This window comes from Candoia aspera, chromosome 1 (genome assembly GCF_035149785.1).
Source record: "Candoia aspera isolate rCanAsp1 chromosome 1, rCanAsp1.hap2, whole genome shotgun sequence".
NCBI lineage: Eukaryota > Metazoa > Chordata > Lepidosauria > Squamata > Boidae > Candoia > Candoia aspera.
The window spans coordinates 334,042,046-334,061,498 of record NC_086153.1 but is presented as its reverse complement, the minus strand read 5'-3'; the positions used below and the strand labels follow the sequence as shown (position 1 = coordinate 334,061,498).

At 41.8% G+C, this 19,453-nt stretch overlaps 1 protein-coding gene across 1 annotated transcript in view; it reads left to right on the top strand.

Moving 5' to 3' along the window:
* The window catches only part of ADAMTS10 (ADAM metallopeptidase with thrombospondin type 1 motif 10), a 63,671-nt gene that overhangs the window by 28,827 nt on the left and 15,391 nt on the right, over window positions 1–19,453 (top strand). Inside the window, exons 11-17 of the mRNA XM_063290793.1 lie at window positions 592–699; window positions 1,206–1,351; window positions 1,442–1,505; window positions 3,259–3,361; window positions 16,616–16,749; window positions 17,342–17,465; window positions 18,333–18,413. Of these exons, the coding sequence (XP_063146863.1) occupies window positions 592–699; window positions 1,206–1,351; window positions 1,442–1,505; window positions 3,259–3,361; window positions 16,616–16,749; window positions 17,342–17,465; window positions 18,333–18,413 (760 nt within the window). The remainder of the gene's footprint in view (window positions 1–591; window positions 700–1,205; window positions 1,352–1,441; window positions 1,506–3,258; window positions 3,362–16,615; window positions 16,750–17,341; window positions 17,466–18,332; window positions 18,414–19,453) is intronic.

Genomic DNA, 19,453 nt, shown 5'->3' with positions numbered 1-19,453 from the left:
CCTGGGAAGGTTGCAAATGGAAATCACGTGACCCTGGGACACTGCAACCAATTAAAATACATGCTGGTTGCCAAGTGCCCGAATTTTGATCATGTGACCATAGGGACACTGTGACGGTCGTAAGTGCAAGGACTGGTTGCAAGTCATTTTTTTCAGCACCAGTAACTTTGAACCATCACTAAATGGTTGTAAGTCGAGGACTTCCTGTACTGAAAACTCTACTTTTCCAAATTTTGTAAATTCTAAAACTGCATTCTAATGTGTGTTCATGAGGAGGAAATGCAGATTATAAAACACATTGGATTAGGAAAATCTAATGCAAAACTGTGCAGAACTTGCCCACAAAATGATCTTTGGAGAATGTGGGGGGGGGGGGAAATCATATGAGTTTCCATGAAAAATTTTAAAAACATGCTTAAATCAAGGCTGAAATGATTGACTCAAAACTACTTTATGGCTGGAAAAATGAGAAACTCAGCAAGACCAAAACTGGGATTCACCCATCTCCGTATCCCACCCCATTACTCTTCTTGACACCATCTGTTTCTCTGCTCCTGCATTCCACCAACTGTTGGTTTGTTTGTCATCCAGGAAGTTTGCAGTGAGCTGTGGTGTCTTAGCAAGAGCAACCGGTGTATCACCAACAGCATTCCAGCTGCAGAAGGGACTATTTGCCAGACTAACACCATTGAAAAGGGGGTAAGGAAAAACCATGATATCAGAATTGGATAAGGATCTAACTCAGTGTTTTTCAAACTTGGCAACTTGAAGATGTGTGGACTTCAACTTCCAGAATTCCCCAGCCAGCATGAAGTCCACACATCTTCAAGTTGCCAAGTTTGAAAAACACTGATCTGACTAGTACAATAAAGGATCATTGCTCAGTAATAGGGCATCTGGTTTTTGCATGCAAAAGATTCCAATTCCACCTAAGGTGGGACCAGGGAAATACTTCCACCTAGTAGTATGAGTCACGGTACCAAATGGTCTGACCCAGTGTAAGATGGCTTCCTATGTTTCTTTATAAATCAGACCTTTATTCAGAACAATGAGGATTGGGAACCTCAAGGAACTGGGGTCAAGAAGGAACTGGGAAAGCTGGCATATTCAGGGCTATAGGTAAACCAGTGGGGTTATGAATGACCACTTTAGGTAAATACTGCCTGTATTGTGTTCTCTGTCCACCACACCCCCACCCTGCTCAGTGGTGCTATAAGCGGGAATGTGTACCTTTTGGCATGCGGCCAGAAGGGGTTGATGGCGCATGGGGCACTTGGTCATCATGGGGAGAGTGCAGCCGGACCTGCGGGGGAGGTGTCTCCTCATCCACTCGCTATTGCGACAGTCCAAGGTAAGCAGATTGCTGTCAACACCCGGTGCGGCCTCTCGGCATAGCACTCTGGGCCTGTAACCATGCGTTCTTTCCCATTTTTTTCAAAAGGCCAACCATTGGAGGAAGGTACTGCCTAGGGGAACGAAAGCGCTATCGGTCGTGTAACATTGATGTGAGTAACAGCAGCAGCAAATGCATTGTACAGCATCATAGAAATTTAGAGCCGGAAAGGCTGTTTAGGCCAGCAAGTCTAACCCTCTGTTCAGTGCAGGAATCCAAATTAAAACATCCCCAGACAATGCTGCATCTGTCAGAACACATCTGGAGAAGGAGGGGCCACCTCTGGCCTGGGAAATTCAATCTACTTTTAAGCTCCACTGCTAGGATTATTTTTTCCTAACACTCAACTGGAATCTGCCTTCCTATAACTTAAAACCATTATTCCATGCTCTGCACATAATTCCATGTGATAGTTGTGGCCTTCTGTGTGACATTGTTTCAGGTACCTGAGGAGTGCTGTCACACACACCCTCCTCAATCTTCTCTAGGCTGGTGTTTCTTAACCTTGGCAACTTGAAGATGAATGGACTTCATCTCCTAGAATTCCCCAGCCAGCATGCTGGCTGGAGAATTCTGGGAGATGAAGTCCATCCATCTTCAAGTTGCCAAGGTTGAGAAACACTGCTTTAGGCTAAACTTCCTAGTTTCCCAGCAGAGCTTATTTCCACCCCCATGCATCTTCTTTGCCCTTCTCTGAAACAGTTCTATTTTCTCTGAATCCTTCTTAAACTGGGTGCTCGGAACCAGACATAATACCTAAAATGGCATCTGAACAACTAATACTACTTAGGACTTGAAAACTACTTCTTTGATGCTGCCTAAAATTGCATTTAGCTGTAAGGAATTTTGGGTTGGCCAGGTGGTGGGAAGTCATAGTATATTCTTCAAAACCCATAGGTCATTTTTTTGTTGAAGGACAATTCAGCTTATTAATCCTTGCTTTGATTGTTGTTTAATAATGTGGAGGTGAGAATTTATCATGTTTGCATCTCCTACTATGCCTGCTAGAAGTGTTCTCAAAGATGCACCAAACAACATTTATTCCCCCCCGTTTTAAAATTAAAAATCAGTTTTAGATAACTTGAGGTGAAATGATAATCAAAATTATCCCTTGATATGGCTCTGAGAGACACTAGCTTTCCTATATTGTATATCCCCAGAATATACCCATCAGAGATTGGCTGTGTTCGCACAAATGCTTAACCAGGGCAGGTTTTTTATTTATTTATTGTTTATATTTTGAATTTCATTCATTAAAATAAATACAGGTTACAATACAGTACAGTAAAAACAGTATTCTTAAATAACAATATAAATACGAATATAAATATAAAATCCAAGATGGGGATGTTCAGACGTTCTTAATTAAATTCATTCAGTTAAAAACATAGTATCCACATTCATACAAAATGCTAAGTGTGGTCAGTTTTAACCTCAGTTGCAAGGGGTTTTAGTTTTGTGTTTATGTTTTTGTTTTGTGGCAGAACTGTATATTGTGTCAATCTAGCCCCCTTGATTAATTTATGGTTCAATCTATTATGTGAACCCATAAAATTGTATGTGCACTCAGCCACTGAATGCCTTGTATGTAGCTAAGTTTTTTTTAGCCATAATAGTTAATAGTCACAAATAGATTTATTTTCTATATGAATGTATCTCAATGCAAGAAAAATCTTGCTGGAAACCCTGCATTTCAAGGCTGAGCAAACCATGTCAGCCAAATATTTTTAGTTCACCACAACAAAGTTTTTGGTCAGGAGTGAGACTTAGCTTTATTTTGCATTCAGTGATGGGTATAACCATGCCCAGCTGTTGATAATACTTCTGGGATTTTCCTTTCTTCCTCAATCCCTGCCCTGCCTCAGGATTGTCCTCCTGGGTCAAAAGACTTCCGAGAGCTTCAGTGTGCTGAATTTGATCACATCCCCTTTCGGGGCAAATATTATACCTGGAAGACATATCGAGGGGGTAAGTGCAGCAGACTGCTTCAACATTCACATAGTCTTAATATTAGGAATCTTACAAGAAGTTAACAATTTTTTTCAGAATGGTATGTTTTTGTACAATTGGCCAATCACGTTTTATTTCCAGGGTATCCTATTCCAATCCTATTCTCCAGTGTGTTTCCATATTTTCTCTCCAACAGTCAGTAAGAATTCCATACATGTTGAATCTTAAATGTCCTAAAGTGTTTCTCCTAGGAAGGGTTGGGTTGGGTTGGGTTGGGTTGCGGTTTTTTGCATGGATAATATGTGATGTTTAGCACTCAGAGAACTGAAACTGCTATTAGCATATCTAACAGCTACTGTCTACCATCTGTCATGGTCTAAAAACAAAGGATGCATTCTCAGTAGGATTCCAGATTACCTGGTCTTGTTTCCAGTTTAGACTCAATGGTTTCTGGTTTTTATATTTTCCTTTTGGGTAATACAAAGACCTATGCACATGCTGTTTGCCACAGATTCCTGCTTTGTGGAGCCCTTTCCCTGAATAATCTGCATGTAATAAAAGACTGAGGATTTTTGGCATGGTTTTCAATATGACTATATCAGGATTCATTTTATGATGAGTTTTACTGATGCTCAGGTGTGCATGTTACACATCAGTAAAACAAAGCACAAAAGGGTCTTGAATGCAATTGCATCAATTATCATATCTAAGATATTTTCTGATGCATTTTCTTAATGGCACGTAAGACATAGTCCTGCTTAATGACCATAATTGAAACTGGAATTTTGGTCACTAAGCGATGTGGGTGTTAAGCAAATCCAACCTGATATTATGACCATTTTTGCAGCGGTCGTTAAAGAAAACACCATGGTCATTAAGTGAATCACATGGTCATTAAGTGAACCATGTGGTTGTTAAGCGAATCATGCAGTCCCCCATTGATTTTACTTGCCATAAACCAGCTGGGAAGGTTGAAAATTGGGATCATGTGATCACAGGATGCTGTGATGGTCATAAATGCGAACTGGTTGCCAAGCACCCAAATTGCAATCACATGACTGCAGGGACATTGTGAAGGTCATAAGTATAAGAACTGGTTGTAAGTTGGGTTTAGCGCCATCGTAAGTCCAAATGGTCCTTAAGTGTGGACTACCTGTACATACACAGAATTGGTTGAGCTCACACAGCATGCTAGACTAGGCTAGGCTAAAATGGAAATAGCTAGCTTGTGGTTCAGCGGTTGTGAGAATCCAACCACTGTCTTAGTTAAATGAAAACCAGCCATGGTATTAGGCCACAGAAACGTGTTTTTTTTTTAGCATAACCTATCATGTGAACATCGGAGGTAAATTCCAGGTAAAAATGGGTATGATCAAAAACAAAGATGGCAAGGACCTAACAGAAGAAGAAGAGATCAAGAAAAGGTGGCAAGAATATACAGAAGACCTGTATAGCAAGGATAACAATAGCAGGGATAGCTTTGACGGTGTGGTCAGTGAGCTAGAGCCAGACATCCTGAAGAGTGAGGTTGAGTGGGCCTTAAGAAGCATTGCTGATAACAAGGCAGCAGGAGACGACGGCATCCCAGCTGAACTGTTCAAAACCTTCCAAGATGATGCTGTCAAGGTAATGCATGCTATATGCCAGCAAATTTGGAAAACACAAGAATGGCCATCAGATTGGAAAAAATCAACTTATATCCCCATACCAAAAAAGGGAAACACTAAAGAATGTTCAAACTATCGAACAGTGGCACTCATTTCACATGCCAGTAAGGTAATGCTCAAGATCCTGCAAGGTAGACTTCAGCAATTCATGGAGCGAGAATTGCCAGATGTACAAGCTGGGTTTAGAAAAGGCAGAGGAAGTAGGGACCAAATTGCCAATATCCGCTGGATAATGGAAAAAGCCAGGGAGTTTCAGAAAAACATCTATTTCTGTTTTATTGACTATTCTAAAGCCTTTGACTGTGTGGACCATGACAAATTGTGGCAAGTTCTTAGCGGTCTGGGGATACCAAGTCATCTTGTCTGCCTCCTGAAGAATCTGTATAACGACCAAGTAGCAACAGTAAGAACAGACCACGGAACAACGGACTGGTTTAAGATTGGGAAAGGAGTATGGCAGGGCTGTATACTCTCACCCTACCTATTCAACTTGTACGCAGAACACATCATGCGACATGCTGGGCTTGAGGAATCCAAGGCTGGAGTTAAAATCGCTGGAAGAAACATTAAGAATCTCAGATATGCAGATGATACCACTTTGATGGCTGAAAGCGAAGAGGAACTGAGCAGCCTTATGATGAAGGTGAAAGAAGAAAGTGCAAAAGCTGGTTTGCAGCTAAACCTCAAAAAAACCAAGATTATGGCAACCAGCTTGATTGATAACTGGCAAATAGAGGGAGAAAATGTAGAAGCAGTGAAAGACTTTGTATTTCTAGGTGCGAAGATTACTGCAGATGCTGACTGCAGTCAGGAAATCAGAAGACGCTTAATCCTTGGGAGAGCAATGACAAATCTCGATAAAATAGTTAAGAGCAGAGACATCACACTGACAACAAAGGTCCGCATAGTTAAAGCAATGGTGTTCCCTGTAGTAACATACGGCTGCGAGAGCTGGACCATAAGGAAGGCTGAGAGAAGGAAGATCGATGCTTTTGAACTGTGGTGTTGGAGGAAAATTCTGAGAGTGCCTTGGACTGCAAGAAGATCCAACCAGTCCATACTCCAGGAAATAAAGCCAGACTGCTCACTTGAGGGAATGATATTAAAGGCAAAACTGAAATACTTTGGCCACATAATGAGAAGACAGGACACCCTGGAGAAGATGCTGATGCTAGGGAGAGTGGAGGGCAAAAGGAAGAGGGGCTGACCAAGGGCAAGATGGATGGATGATATTCTAGAGGTGACGGACTCGTCCCTGGGGGAGCTGGGGGTGTTGATGACCGAGAGGAAGCTCTGGCGTGGGCTGGTCCATGAAGTCACGAAGAGTCGGAAGCAACTAAACGAATCAACAACAAAATCATGTGAACATAGCAATTTTGTTAACTCAGGACCAGTGTGTTGTGTAAACCCATTTGCTGCTAACATAATGGCAAAGATGTTTCAGATTTGGAATTAATTTTTGAAATTCCTCCTTCAAAAATTAGAAGGAGAGAGCAGCACAAAGCAGAATTCCAAGCAGTAAAAAGATGGGGGAAAATTGACTTAGCTCTTCTGATAACTTTGTGTTTGGATTACTTCAGTGCAGTTGTACCCTTGAAGGCCACCAGCATGACTCAATTTGTCCAAGTGAGGTAGCCCATTCGTCAGCCAGACTGGCCTGTAAGGACACAATATTCTACAGTTGGCAGGAGTCAAATAGGATAAGCCCTGCTTCTCAGGGTCTATGAAGGAAAGAAGCAAGATGGTTGTGGGAAAACTATTACCATTTGCACCATCACACCCACAGGCCCTGTTTATACATTTTAAATGGACCAAAGGAGAGTGTATCATATTGTGCAAACAGCTAAACCCAGCCTGTGGGAGGGAAAACAGAGGTCTATTTTAGCCCCAAATACCCCTGATCAGCTATGTCCTCTAAGCAGAGTTGAGAGCATTAACTGAAGTCCAGCTTCTGAAACAAACTGTGACTTACTATAATTTCACAAATTTGGTGCTTTCCAAGGCATTCTGCCTTAATTTTATTTCCCTACTTCCTCATCTACATAGTGTAAATGAGTGGCATATCCTGGTCAAGGGGGCAGGGGCCATCATGCAGATTTTGAACCCATCGGTAGATGCCCTTGTCCTTCCCTATTATTGCACAGGGAGGACACAGAAATTGATTCCATTCTTTTGACGAGAATATTAATGATCATCCATTCATGGTGTACCAGTGCATATGTCAGAGATTGCTGGAAGGAGTTTGGCCCAAGAGATCAGAAAAAACACACACCAGGCAGGTTTGACCTGTTCACCCTGCCAGAGTGATTTGTTACCATAGTAACATAGTGGCTTGGTCCTTGCAAAAACAATCAAATGCCAACACTCCCCTTTGTTTTGCTAAGGAGTAAGACACAAACCAATTTTTTTTTGTCAACTCTCCTGTGTCTTGGTACAGCAAGAGTTTGTTTTCTAGAATGCCAGCCTAAGCTTGACCCAGCAAATTGAATTAAAAATCCCAGAATTGGATTTCCTGTCACTGAGATCTGCATTTCCTTTTACAAAACCTAAACTCTGCAGTTTTTCATCTACTTTTTGATTCCAGGATCTAGCAGCTTGTTTTAAACCACAGATTGATTTCTGCAGTTCACAGACCAGATTCTCCCCTTTTTCATAGTCAGGGGGTTGCTGCATGTATAATTTGTGGTCTAAATCACCATAGAGAAATGCAGTTTGAATGTCATAGTGGTGAACTGACATTCCTTTGAGTGCAGCAATTTTTAACAGCAATCTAATTGATTCACCTTTAGTAACTGGTGCAAAAGTCTTGTCAAAGTCTAAATCTTTCCTTTGAGTGAACCCTTTTGCAACCAACCTTGCTTTATATTTTTGGATTTTGCCATCAGCATCCCTTTTCAGTTTGAAAACCCACCTACAACCTAGACAGCGTTCATTGGGAGGTAGATTTACCAGTTTCCATGTTTTATTTTCTTTCAAGGATGCTAATTCCTGTTGCATGGCAGAATGCCAATTTTGTGCAGTCTCAGGTGGTAAAGCATTCATTTGTTCTAAAGACTCAGGTTCTGTGAATATGTGAAAAGCCTTTACTATTTCAGCCTGAAAACGTGATGGAGGAACACCTTTATTACTTCTCTGAGATCTGCAAGGTAATACAGGGCTTAAATTTTGACTCCTATCACTTTCCTGAGAAGCATCTGTCTCATCAGACAGATCTTCAGTTTGCTTTTCTGGCTTAATGTCCTCACTAGGCAAAAGATCACTATCAGCAAGTCCTTGCTGTTCTATTGTAGTTAGATCAACTGGAGAGCTAGAATTTAATCTCCCCCAGTTTTGCTCAGCAAAAGAAGCGCTTTTGCTAATTATTAATTTATCTCCCACTATGAACCTGTAGCTCCTTTGGCTTTGTTCATAGCCAACAAAGATGGCTTTCTTTGTTGTGGGGCCTCCTTTCCTTCTCTGCTGTTTTGGAATACGAACCCATGCAGTGCTATCAAACACTCTAAGATGGTTTCCCTTTGGTTTCACACCATAAAACAAATGGAATGGAGTATCCTGAATCAGAGTTATATAATCTGTTTTGCATATAACAGGCAGTGGATATCCCTTCTGCCCAATATTTAAACAATAATCTGGAATCTTTAAGCATGCATAACATTCCATTTTGCAAGGTTCTGCCCTTTCTTTCAGCAACACCATTTTGCGGAGGGGTATAAGGGTTAGAATTTGTTCTATCCCTTTTTCAGCTAGGAACCTTTTGAATTTGTGAGAAAGGTATTCTCCTCCTCTATCACATTGGAGTGCAGATACAGGCCTTGGGAATTTTCCATTTGCCCATGTCACAAAACCTTTAAATTTCTCAAATGCCTCATCTTTATGTTTTAAGATGTAGATAAATGTGTATCTTGAGAAATCATCAATGATGGTCATTGCATACCTTGCTTGTCCAAGACTTGGAGCAAAAGGACCAATAATGTCAGAGTGTACAATTTCCAAAGGTCTAGTTGTAACTCTGTCACTGTGCTTACTCACAGGAGCTTTTAGTGTTTTGCACTCTTTGCAAACTACACAGTCTAAGTATTTGTCACAGGGTTTTACCTTTAAGTCAGCACACAGCTGTGGCATTTGTGCTATATACTTGAAATTAGCATGACCAAATCTTCTTTGCATCAGATGTCCACATTGGTCATGATATGGAGTGTTGCCAACTGCAGCCTTGCAGCTTGGCTTCCTTGCATTTTGCACAACGCACAAGGAGTCTTTTAACATACCAGTAGCACACAATTTCCCATTTTTACGTATCTCACAACCATTTTTCTTAAACGTTATGACATACCCTGTTGCAGCCACGTGTGCCAGAGATAAAAGGTCTGACTGTAAATTTGGCACATACAACACACCTTTCACAGTTTCTCCCAAGCAGGATAAATACATGTCACCTTGTCCCATAATTTTGGTCACAGACCCATCAGCCAAAGATACACTTTGTCTTTCAGTTTTAGACAGTGACACAAAAGAGCTTTTACAATTACATAAATGACAACTGGCCCCAGAATCTAACACCCATACATCAGAATTACCCTTCTCAGCAACCTGTGCAATTTGGGTTGTCTGAAGAGCCTTCTTCTGTGTTGCCCTTGTGTCTTGTGCCCTCTGTCTTTCTACTCTTGGGTCTCAAGGCACAGTCTTTCTGCAAATGTCCAGCTGAACCACAGTTGAAGCATCGCTGGCTGGTTAGTGCTGTAGCCTCAGCTTCTTTTCCCTTCTTTTCCCTTACTTTCTGATGCTGCATCTTTCCAGAAGAGATGGGGGGTGATCTTTCCTCTCTCTTCTCCCATTCAGCGAGTAAGCTCTGTGTAACATACGATGGGGTGAGGTCTGCTTCAGGCATAGCCTCCAGGGTACAAATCAGCATGTCCCACGTTTCATTCAGTGAGGACAGGAGGATATAGGATTTTGTGAGAGGTGTAAATTCCATTCCTCTCTCCTGCAACTCAACAAACAGCTGCTGAATATAACGCAGGTGCTCAGGAAGGCTATCTCCTTCTGCAAGGCAGGCTTTGTACAGCTTTTTTGTCAGGGTAACTTTACTCCCTGCTGTTGCCTTTACATACAAGTCTCTCAAAGTGTCCCAAATTTGCTTTGCAGACTGCATGCCACGCACGTGCACTAGCTGATTGTCCTCAACTCCCAGGATAATGGTGGCTCTAGCCCACTCATCCTGTCTAAGCCATTCAGCACTGGGATTTTGGGGGGTTTGCTCACCAACTGGCATCCAAAGATTCTCTCTGCGAAGATACATCTCCATCTTCAGGGCCCAATTCAAGTAGTTGGTCTCTGATAGATGCTCAAGAGGCATCGCTGAGGGCTGGGAGGCAGCCATGGCTTCTTCCTTCTTTTGCAAGTCACCTCAGCTGGCTTCTTTATCCTGCAGACCAGCAGTGGCTGGAAAATCTCCAGGCAGCTCCAAAGAAAATCTTCACAGGTCTTTGCTACCTGCCTTTAAATTGTGTATGAGGTGTGGAGCTGATCTCTCTGCTCTCTCTGGGGGTTTACTGGGCCCATAACCTGTCAGAGATTGCTGGAAAGCATTTGGCCAGAGAGATCAGAAAAAACACACACCAGGCATTTCTATAAAAATAAATGTATTTACAGAAAGCACAATAACATATTTACAAGCTTACGCGTTCACACGCACTCAGAGAAGACTGGAAGGAGGCCGGTAGAAAGGAAACTGAACCTAGTAAGAAGCCCAGGCAAGTTCCTTCCAGGCAATTTCCTTATATGGTCATTCTTTTCACACCCAAACTGAGGATTCTTAAGTTTGACCTGTTCACCCTGCCAGAGTGATTTGTTACCATAGTAACATAGTGGCTTGGTCCTTGCAAAAACAAATGCCAACGGTATAAACTTTGGGGTAACAGCTGATTGGTTCAGCCATATCATGTGAGCACTGATATCAGTCAGCCCTCCCTGGATCAGCCATTAAGCAAAATAAGCACGTGCTTTGGGCAGCAAGAGAATGGGGCACCAAGTTTTTCCCCCTAGCTATCATGCCCTTAAGTCTTTCACTGCCACACTAGTTTCCAATAAATTTTTGTATTTGCATTTTTCCCCTTAAAACAATGTCATTTAAAAATGCTTTCAAAAGTATTGAGAATTTGCCTTTTTTCCATTGCCCTATTTATAAGTAAATAATTGGCTTATGAGAGCCAGTTTGGTGTAGCAGTTAAAGCACCAGGCTAGAAACTGGGAGACCATGAGTTCTTGTGCTGCCTTAGGCACAAAGCCAGCTAGGGGATTTGGGGCCAGTCACTTTCTCTCAGCCCTAGGAAGGGGGCAATGGCAAACCACTTCTGAAAAACCTTACCAAGAAAATTGCAGGGACTTGAAGAGGCAGCCTCTGAGAATTGAAAAGGATTGAATGGATTTTAAAAAATGGCTTATATGGCTTAGCTCTATTAGAGTTAATTTTAAAAAAAAAGGTTATATTTAATATAGTTGTAAAGTCCAGCCTAGGAGATGGCCTGGAAGAAAACTGAATTTTTATTCTCTTATTTTACCTTCGGTGCTTACTGAGTCTTCATGTCTTGTCAGTTAAGCAATGGAAGGGCCGAGAGGTACCATTGCTGGGCTGTGCGTAGGACATCAGTTCGCCTTAATCTGGCCCTACAGGCAGCAGAGAAAATGGCTTCCCTCTTCCTCCTTAGACAGACATGGGAGATAGAAGGCAGGGCAGGCCAGCCCTCCAAATCAACCTGTCTTCCAGCCAGCTCCTATTTTTCAACTCTGATTTATGACTCCAAAAGGAGGCACAACAAGGGAAGTGCGGAGCTCAGCCTTTTTCAGAGATTTAACTCACAACCTTGTGTGGAATTTCGCATTCCCCCCACCCCCAATATATAAATATCTACAAGGCAGCGGACATAGACAAGGGAGAGACAACACAGGAAAGACTGGGGAGTGGAAGGAAGATAGGGAAGATTGTCAAAAGAGTGGATGATTTCTAACTGAATGATTATTACAGCTAATTCCCTTGGGACAAGAGCTGTGGGATGGAGAAGCAAAAAGTAGGCTGTTAAAACAGTTCCTGATACCCTAGAGCAGTGTTTCTCAACCTCAGCAACTTTAAGATGTATGACTTCAACTCCCAGAATTCCCCAGCCGGCATGGGAGTTGAAGTCCATACATTGGGGTTAAGAAACATTGCCCTGAGTGTTTCTTCTAAGGAAATAATGTTTCACCCCAGGAAATAGGCATTCACAATTCCCCAGGTAAATTGAAAGCAAACAGAAGGGAAAGAAGGAGGCTGAACTCTTCTGGTATCCACTGATAAACTCAGAAACGTCTAAGAGAAGGACATTCTGGCTAGCATTATTGCAGCCTTCATTCCCCCTAAGGAAAAGTTCAAGAAAAATTTGCAGCACCCAACTGCCCAAAATGTGCCCCCCCCATATACTTTGTAGGATTCTAAAGTTGGAAGGATTTTTGAAGGTCATCCAGTTCCCTGCTGTGTGCAGAAATCTTGCAACTTCAGTGTCCCCAGCAGACAAATTTACAGCCTCTGCTTAAAACACCTGCAGCAAAGCAGAGGCCATCATTCCTCAAGGTAGGCTGTTCCATTGTCAAATAGTTAATATTAATAGGAAGGTTCCCCTTAGGTTTAGCCCAGTGGCTGACCTGCCATTTCTCCCCATTAGTTCTACTCCTGCCCCATGGAATCACAGAAAGCAGGTCCACATTATCTTCCCCTTAACAGCTATTACGGTACAGTAATTGAAAAAACAGCATTGTGTTTTCCTTTAATGTTCTGTCCTGCGGACTAACATTCCTAGTTTTTTAAATTATTCTTTATAGGGCATGGTTCCCCAACTTATCAACATTCTCGTCATTTTCCCCGAAACGTGCTCAGCTCCTTAAACTTGGTCCCACCCCTTTTTGCAGAGTAGACTCTGGCATGTGGCTCAAAAGTCAACTGTGACCCGGGCCAAAAAAAAAGACAAAAGCTGCATATCCTGGCTTACATCCTTCAAACTGAGATTCCTTTCCACTTTTCCATCTGTTTTTGCTAAACGCTCAGACGCAGCCATTGAGCCAAGCCACCTCAGAGACATCTGTTAATGAGCTCCAGGTTTCTCAGCTGCTAACCCTCTGAAGGAGCTGAGCAGTGTTGAGCTCCAGGGACCCAGAGCTGAAATGAATTTTAAAAGTTGTAAGGGGACAGAACGATCTTTAATCAATTCTCTTTGTTCAGATTTGTAGGCATGACTTCAAATTTGACTCTCCTAGTCTAAAGGGGTTCCAATTACTGATAAAATAGCCTGGGTTCTGACAACACACTTAAGCAGGTCAGTTAAGGGTCCAGAGGGTGGCATGTACCTGCTTATCCTGTTAGTAAGGCCGGGAGCACTTTTAACCCAAAATAGTATCAGGGCAATTGTGAGTCAAAGTACTTTCCCCCAGTCAGCTTTTTGGGGCAAACCCAAGAATCTAATCAACCTTGGGGTAGCTCCACACAATCACAGAAAGAAACAACACAGAACTTGAAAGCAGCTGCAAAAACATGGTACTTCATCCCAAAATTTGTTTTCAGGTTCTGGCAATACAAAACAACACATCCCTCATATATTGATCAGCTGCATCACTAAAGCCCCATCCACTGCAGCCTGGCTGTCCAATGAGGACAGGCCGCTGCCTGGCATGTACTATCTTAGCATAAGGGTTTACAAACAGGATCCGAGGAAGTGAGAGAGGGTGCTGTTCCTTGATCTGGTTAATCTGATTGTTGGCCACTAGATCTACCAGCCATGGCTGGTTTCTAACTGACGGGCTGTCTTTAGAGATTTTCCTGGAAGTTACAGCTGGTACAAAATGCAACCCCTAGACTACTAATAGGGCCACCCCTATTCTCGCAACCCTGTTCTTGAAGATGCTGCATTTGTCAGTAGGCTTCTGGACCCAATTCTAAAGGCTAGTCATTACCTTTAAAAGCCCTATACATGCAGCACATGAGGCAATGCCTTGCCAAAGGAGAATTCTCCCATCCAGTAGAGAAATCTAAAGAGGCCCCATTGAGGATCTCCCTTCTTGCAGGGTACATGGAGTTCAACCAGATGATAAACATTCTCAGTGGAGGTTCCAACCTTCCTTGCATTTTGTCAGCAAGTTAAAGCAGTGTTCTATCAGGATGCTTTTGGACTCTAGTTGTACCTGGACATCTATCATAAGTAGTCAGTTATTGATTGCTTTTACTTGGAATGATGTTAAATTTAGGAATTTATAAATGATAAGTTTGGGAAGGTAATAAACACTGTTAAAGAAACACATGAACTTGTGTACTACAGCAATGCAAAATTCTAAAAGCTCCAGCTCTTTGTAACCTTGGTTTGTGAAACTTGCTAGGATAGACAAATAAACCATGTTATGGCTTAACATGATGGCCTAGTTCACAGAACTTGCTAAGACAATGACTGGATTCTCTCAATATGTTGAACAACAAATTCCCCAACCCCATGGTATCTTAGTCTAAATTCCCCAGTCCCATTTTTGTCTAATTGTGTGAACCCAGCCACAAAAATCTGTCATGCTGTCAGTCTACCTATATGCAAATTAATTTTCAAAGCGTTGTAAAGCTAACTCACAGTTTCTGCATAGTCCTCACTACCTGCACATCTTAAACGTGCTTGTTATGGTGTTGTCTGTATAGTTGTGAGTCAAGTTCACTTCTTGAGTCCAGAGTCAACAGCTGAGTGCAAGGAGTACCAGCCAAACAGTGCTTATTCTTTGTTTCACACTGGCCATTGTTAACTATCCTTAGAGCTGCTATTACTCCATGAATTACTGCAATACATATCTCTTCTCAATAACTTCTCAAAAAGAGTAGCAATACGTTTCTAGTGCCTTCCTCCACGGTAACTCATTCATGATCAATGCACGTGTATACTTCTGTCCAGCCATTTGCAACATGTTCCTCCTGATAAGCTGCTTTAATGGCGAAAGGGGAGATACATTTTTGAAAATTCTGTACAAGAAAACAAAAGCCTTATGTTCACCCTGGCATTGGATCTGCATTACTGTACAGAGTAAACATGTGAAGGTAGTATTCTAGCACGCCATATGAAACCAGCATTTTCTGTGAGTGAAACAGCAGCCAAACCACATTCAAGGGTTTTTCCCCAAAAAGCAGAATCATAACAGCATGTTACTAAACAGGGCCACTTGAAATGCTAACTGGGAGCTGGACGGTGGGAACATGACAAGCTAATGCTCCAGTTGAAAAACAATCACTGAAGCACAGGATCAAATGACTAGATCACAAGTTTCACTCTTTTCTAAAACAAGGAAGAAAATTCAGATGGGTTTTCCAAAGGAACCAAAACATTGCATCAAGGATTTTTCACATGTTATCAATAGGGAAACATGCTTCCCAAGGGGGAGGAAATTACCATTTGGAAATATAGTATAACTTGTTTGGAAGTGCCCAGAGTCACTTGTTGAGATGGATGGCTATAGCAATTAAATAAATGAATAAATAACCTATGGCACCTAAACAGCCCTTTTCTCCTATAGATTAATTTCCTTGATCAACTCAAAAATGTTTCCTGTTAGAAAACTAACAAGAATTGATCTCCAAGAAGCCTCTCTGGATTTTACTACAAGGACTCATATAGAAAAATAATGGGCAGCCTGATGAGAGGGTGAATCACTCCTCTGGTTCAGGAATGATTCAGTAATTAAATATTACTACTGCAGAACAGGGCAGAATCATATTCCTGAGCAGAGGCAGATTGGAAAGAGGCCAGCCCAGAGCATTCTAGGAAGCAGTAAGACGACTTCTGAAAATAGGCTATTATCTTCATTGCCTGAATCTCACCCAAGAGTTAAAGTCAGTGAAGAATAATTCAGATAGAAAAACCATAGATAACTTCCCTTTTGTAGATATATATCTTGGAGATTTCTAGGACCCCCAGAATCAGGAGTCTGGTAACACCAAATTAACTAACATTTGTTAGTTTGAAAAGGTACTATCAAACTCCTGATTTTTGGCTACCATAGACTAATGTGGCTCTCCTCCTACAATATCTACTGGGACTCCAGGGAGAATTTAATCAGGTTTTATCCCACTTTTATTTTTGGTCAACTCAAAGCAGTATATATACCAAATACTCCAGCCTCCTGTTTTCCTCATAACAACCACCCTGTGAGGTTGGTTGTGCTGAGAGAGTATGACTGGCCCAAAGTCCTCCCTTTCATACCTAATGGAGGACTAGAACACACAGTATCCCAGTTTCCAGCCTAGCACCTTAGCCACTACACCAAACCAGCTCTCAGCTTTATTTGTTGTGGCACATAATTTGGCAAGATGTAAAATTGTACAGAAATTGCATTGTCCCCCAGAAGGCTGTGTGTGATATTGGGTACAAAAATGCAGTTTTCTCATCACAAACCCGATGGCTGTGGCAGAGGAAGAGGCTTGGGACCTGTGCCATAACACATCACAAATGCACTTTTTTTTTGCATAATTAGGCATACCTTCAGCATTCAGTAAAGGTATTATTCTGCAATCCAGCTTTTGATGCACAAGTGTGAATTACCTCCCTGCTTGTAGGTGGTGTCAAGTCCTGCTCACTCAACTGTTTGGCAGAAGGTTTTAACTTCTACACAGAGAGGGCTGCAGCTGTCATCGATGGAACGCCCTGCCGTCAGGACTCCCATGACATCTGTGTCAGCGGAGAGTGCAAGGTGACCACGTGCTGCTCAAGCCATTGATCTTTCCTGCCCATATTCTCTGCCTATCACTCCAGCACAATGTGCTACTTCTGGGACTTAATTTGTGGGCAAATGCAAGAATATAATTAGATGCATTAATACCTCTTCTTACAGTGGAGAATTAACCGATGGAATTCACTGGCACAGACATATTCAGGGCATTTGTTCAGGTGGCTATAAAAGCTGATGAGACAGATTGATGAGAGATGGATCTGTCATTAGCTATTAGTCATGTTAAAAAATAACAGCATCAAGAGTCTTGATAATATTTGTTGAGAAACAGCAACAGGAAAGGCAGTTGCTTTTATCCCATGCCTGTGAACTTCTGAAGGTGCCATGATGAACCTTTGGTACAATTCAGCAAATAGAGGCAGCCTAGCATCAAACAACAGGGAAGGGCTATTTCTTTATGTAGGGTTCCTGGCAGCCCCTGAATGGCCACTGGGAAATGGGAGGGTTTTTAATCTGATCCAGGAGCATTCTTAAGTTTTTAGAGATACTAGTGGGAATGCTATTAAAGTGGTAGCACCAGATCCACAAACCTTTTCCATTTATTTCTCATAAGCATGTGGGCTGTGACCGCATCCTAGGCTCAGATACCAAGGAGGACAAATGCCGGGTCTGTGGAGGAGATGGGAGCACCTGTGAAACCATTGAAGGGATCTTCAACCATTCACTACCTGATGGAGGTGAGGATGACTTTGTGACTCAGTAGGTTTAAAAATGAGACCGCTGTCACAAGCAGACGGCTGGCATCACTTCACACAAATGTACTTCTATTTTGAGGCAATTTGTTTTTTTAAAAAACAAGCATCCACTGAGTTTGAATTGGGAAGTTTTGCTTGTAAACATTACCTATTGGCCAGAATCTGGAACGTCACATGCCCTTTGTCACAAGAGCTGTTTTGCAACTTTCAAAATATGTTTTCAAGGATGATTACAATGATAATGCAGGAATTGCCAAATGAACAAATAAATATAGAAAATGTGCATTTAAAAATATATTTGTCTATTCACCTGAAAACCTGGGGAAAGAGAAAGCTGGTTGGCTAAACTAGTGTTCCGCTTACTCATGTGTATGATCACTATATACTGTAAATGCACAAATTTAAATTAATACAGTTTAGATTCTATTTTCATCCTTGAAAAATCTTGCTGCAGTTACAAGACTCTCATTTGGAGATGGGGTAGGAACAGATGACTTGATCAGTCCCTTCTGTCTCTGTTCCTGAGTTTATACAGTATCCTAAATGAGGATTAACAAAACACTTCCTATGTTCACATAACATGTTGTTCCCCAACAAATAAACCATATTAGAGTTTAATATCATGGCCAGGTTAACACAATGTATTAAGACTGTGGTTGAGTTCCCACAGTATATTTAACCACAATTACATGACCTCTTTTTAGCCTAGCCTAGCATATTGTGTGAACATACAGGTAGTCCTCACTTAACAACCATTTGTTTAGTGACAGTTTGGACTTACAACGGTGCTGAAAAAACGTAAGCACTTGGTTATAAATTCCTCATTCAGTTTTTTAAATTGTCTTTCAGGCTATGAGAAGGTGATACTGATTCCCAAAGGATCTGTCCACATTGACATCTGGGAACTTAATCATTCTCTGAACTACCTTGGTGAGAAGTTTGTGTTATCTGGGAAAAGCCCTAGGTCTGATGCTCTTGAAGTGACTTCCTTAGATGTTCCCCAGCACTTCTCTTCTGTCTGTACTTTTCTTTCCCATACTTCAGAATGTGCTAATGAGAAAGTATTGCCTCTCTGAGGATTATTTTGTCCATTAGCTTAATTTGTCAGTCTTTCGCAGTAGGTGTGAAATATCCAAAAATAGGAGACAATCTGAGGTCCCAAACTAGGGCCCTTTTTTCCTTCTTCAAAAAGTTGATAGTGTATTGTAATTTTTAATGTCTTAAATCACATTAATCATAATTTAAACATAATTAAAATCAAATATGAACTAAATCAAATGTCCTTGGGCCAGTCACTTTCTCTCAGCCCTAGAAAGAAGGCAATGGCAAACTATTGGGCGGTAATAGAAATTTGAAAAATAATTAAATAAATAACTAAAAAACCTTGCCAAGATAACTGCGGGGACTTGTCCAGGCAGTCTCCAAGAATCGGATATGATTGAACGTGGAAAAAAAAGTCAAATGTACTTTTTGTCGTGGCTCCACCAATTCCTTTGATTTAGTAAAACCATTTTAAGGAAACTGTAGGCCCCTGCTTGTTATGCAAAGGCCAACTGTGCCCCAGAGTACTGGCATAAATACAGTTAAGGCAGGGGTAATCCACATGGGGAGGGGGCAAATGTCAAAACACATTGCAACATCATGAAACAAACTCTACCCCTTATGTACATAAATGCCACATTGCGATGCAAGCCCAAAATGGCAGAGCTTGCTTCATGACATCATAATGCACATTTCATCATTTTGGCGGCATCATGGTTAGCTGCAGACAACTACAGGTGGTTGTCCCCTTACAGTCCATAGGCACTGAGGGTCTTGGCCAGGCCTTCAGAAACTAAACCTGGTTGTGGCGTACTGATGCATGCCCATTAAGGAACCTAGGCATTTTCCTAGGATGGCACTATGAGGGTGGGTAGAGCAGCAGGCAGAAGGGGCTACGATGTAATGCAGCAGCCAGCCTCAGGGCATGC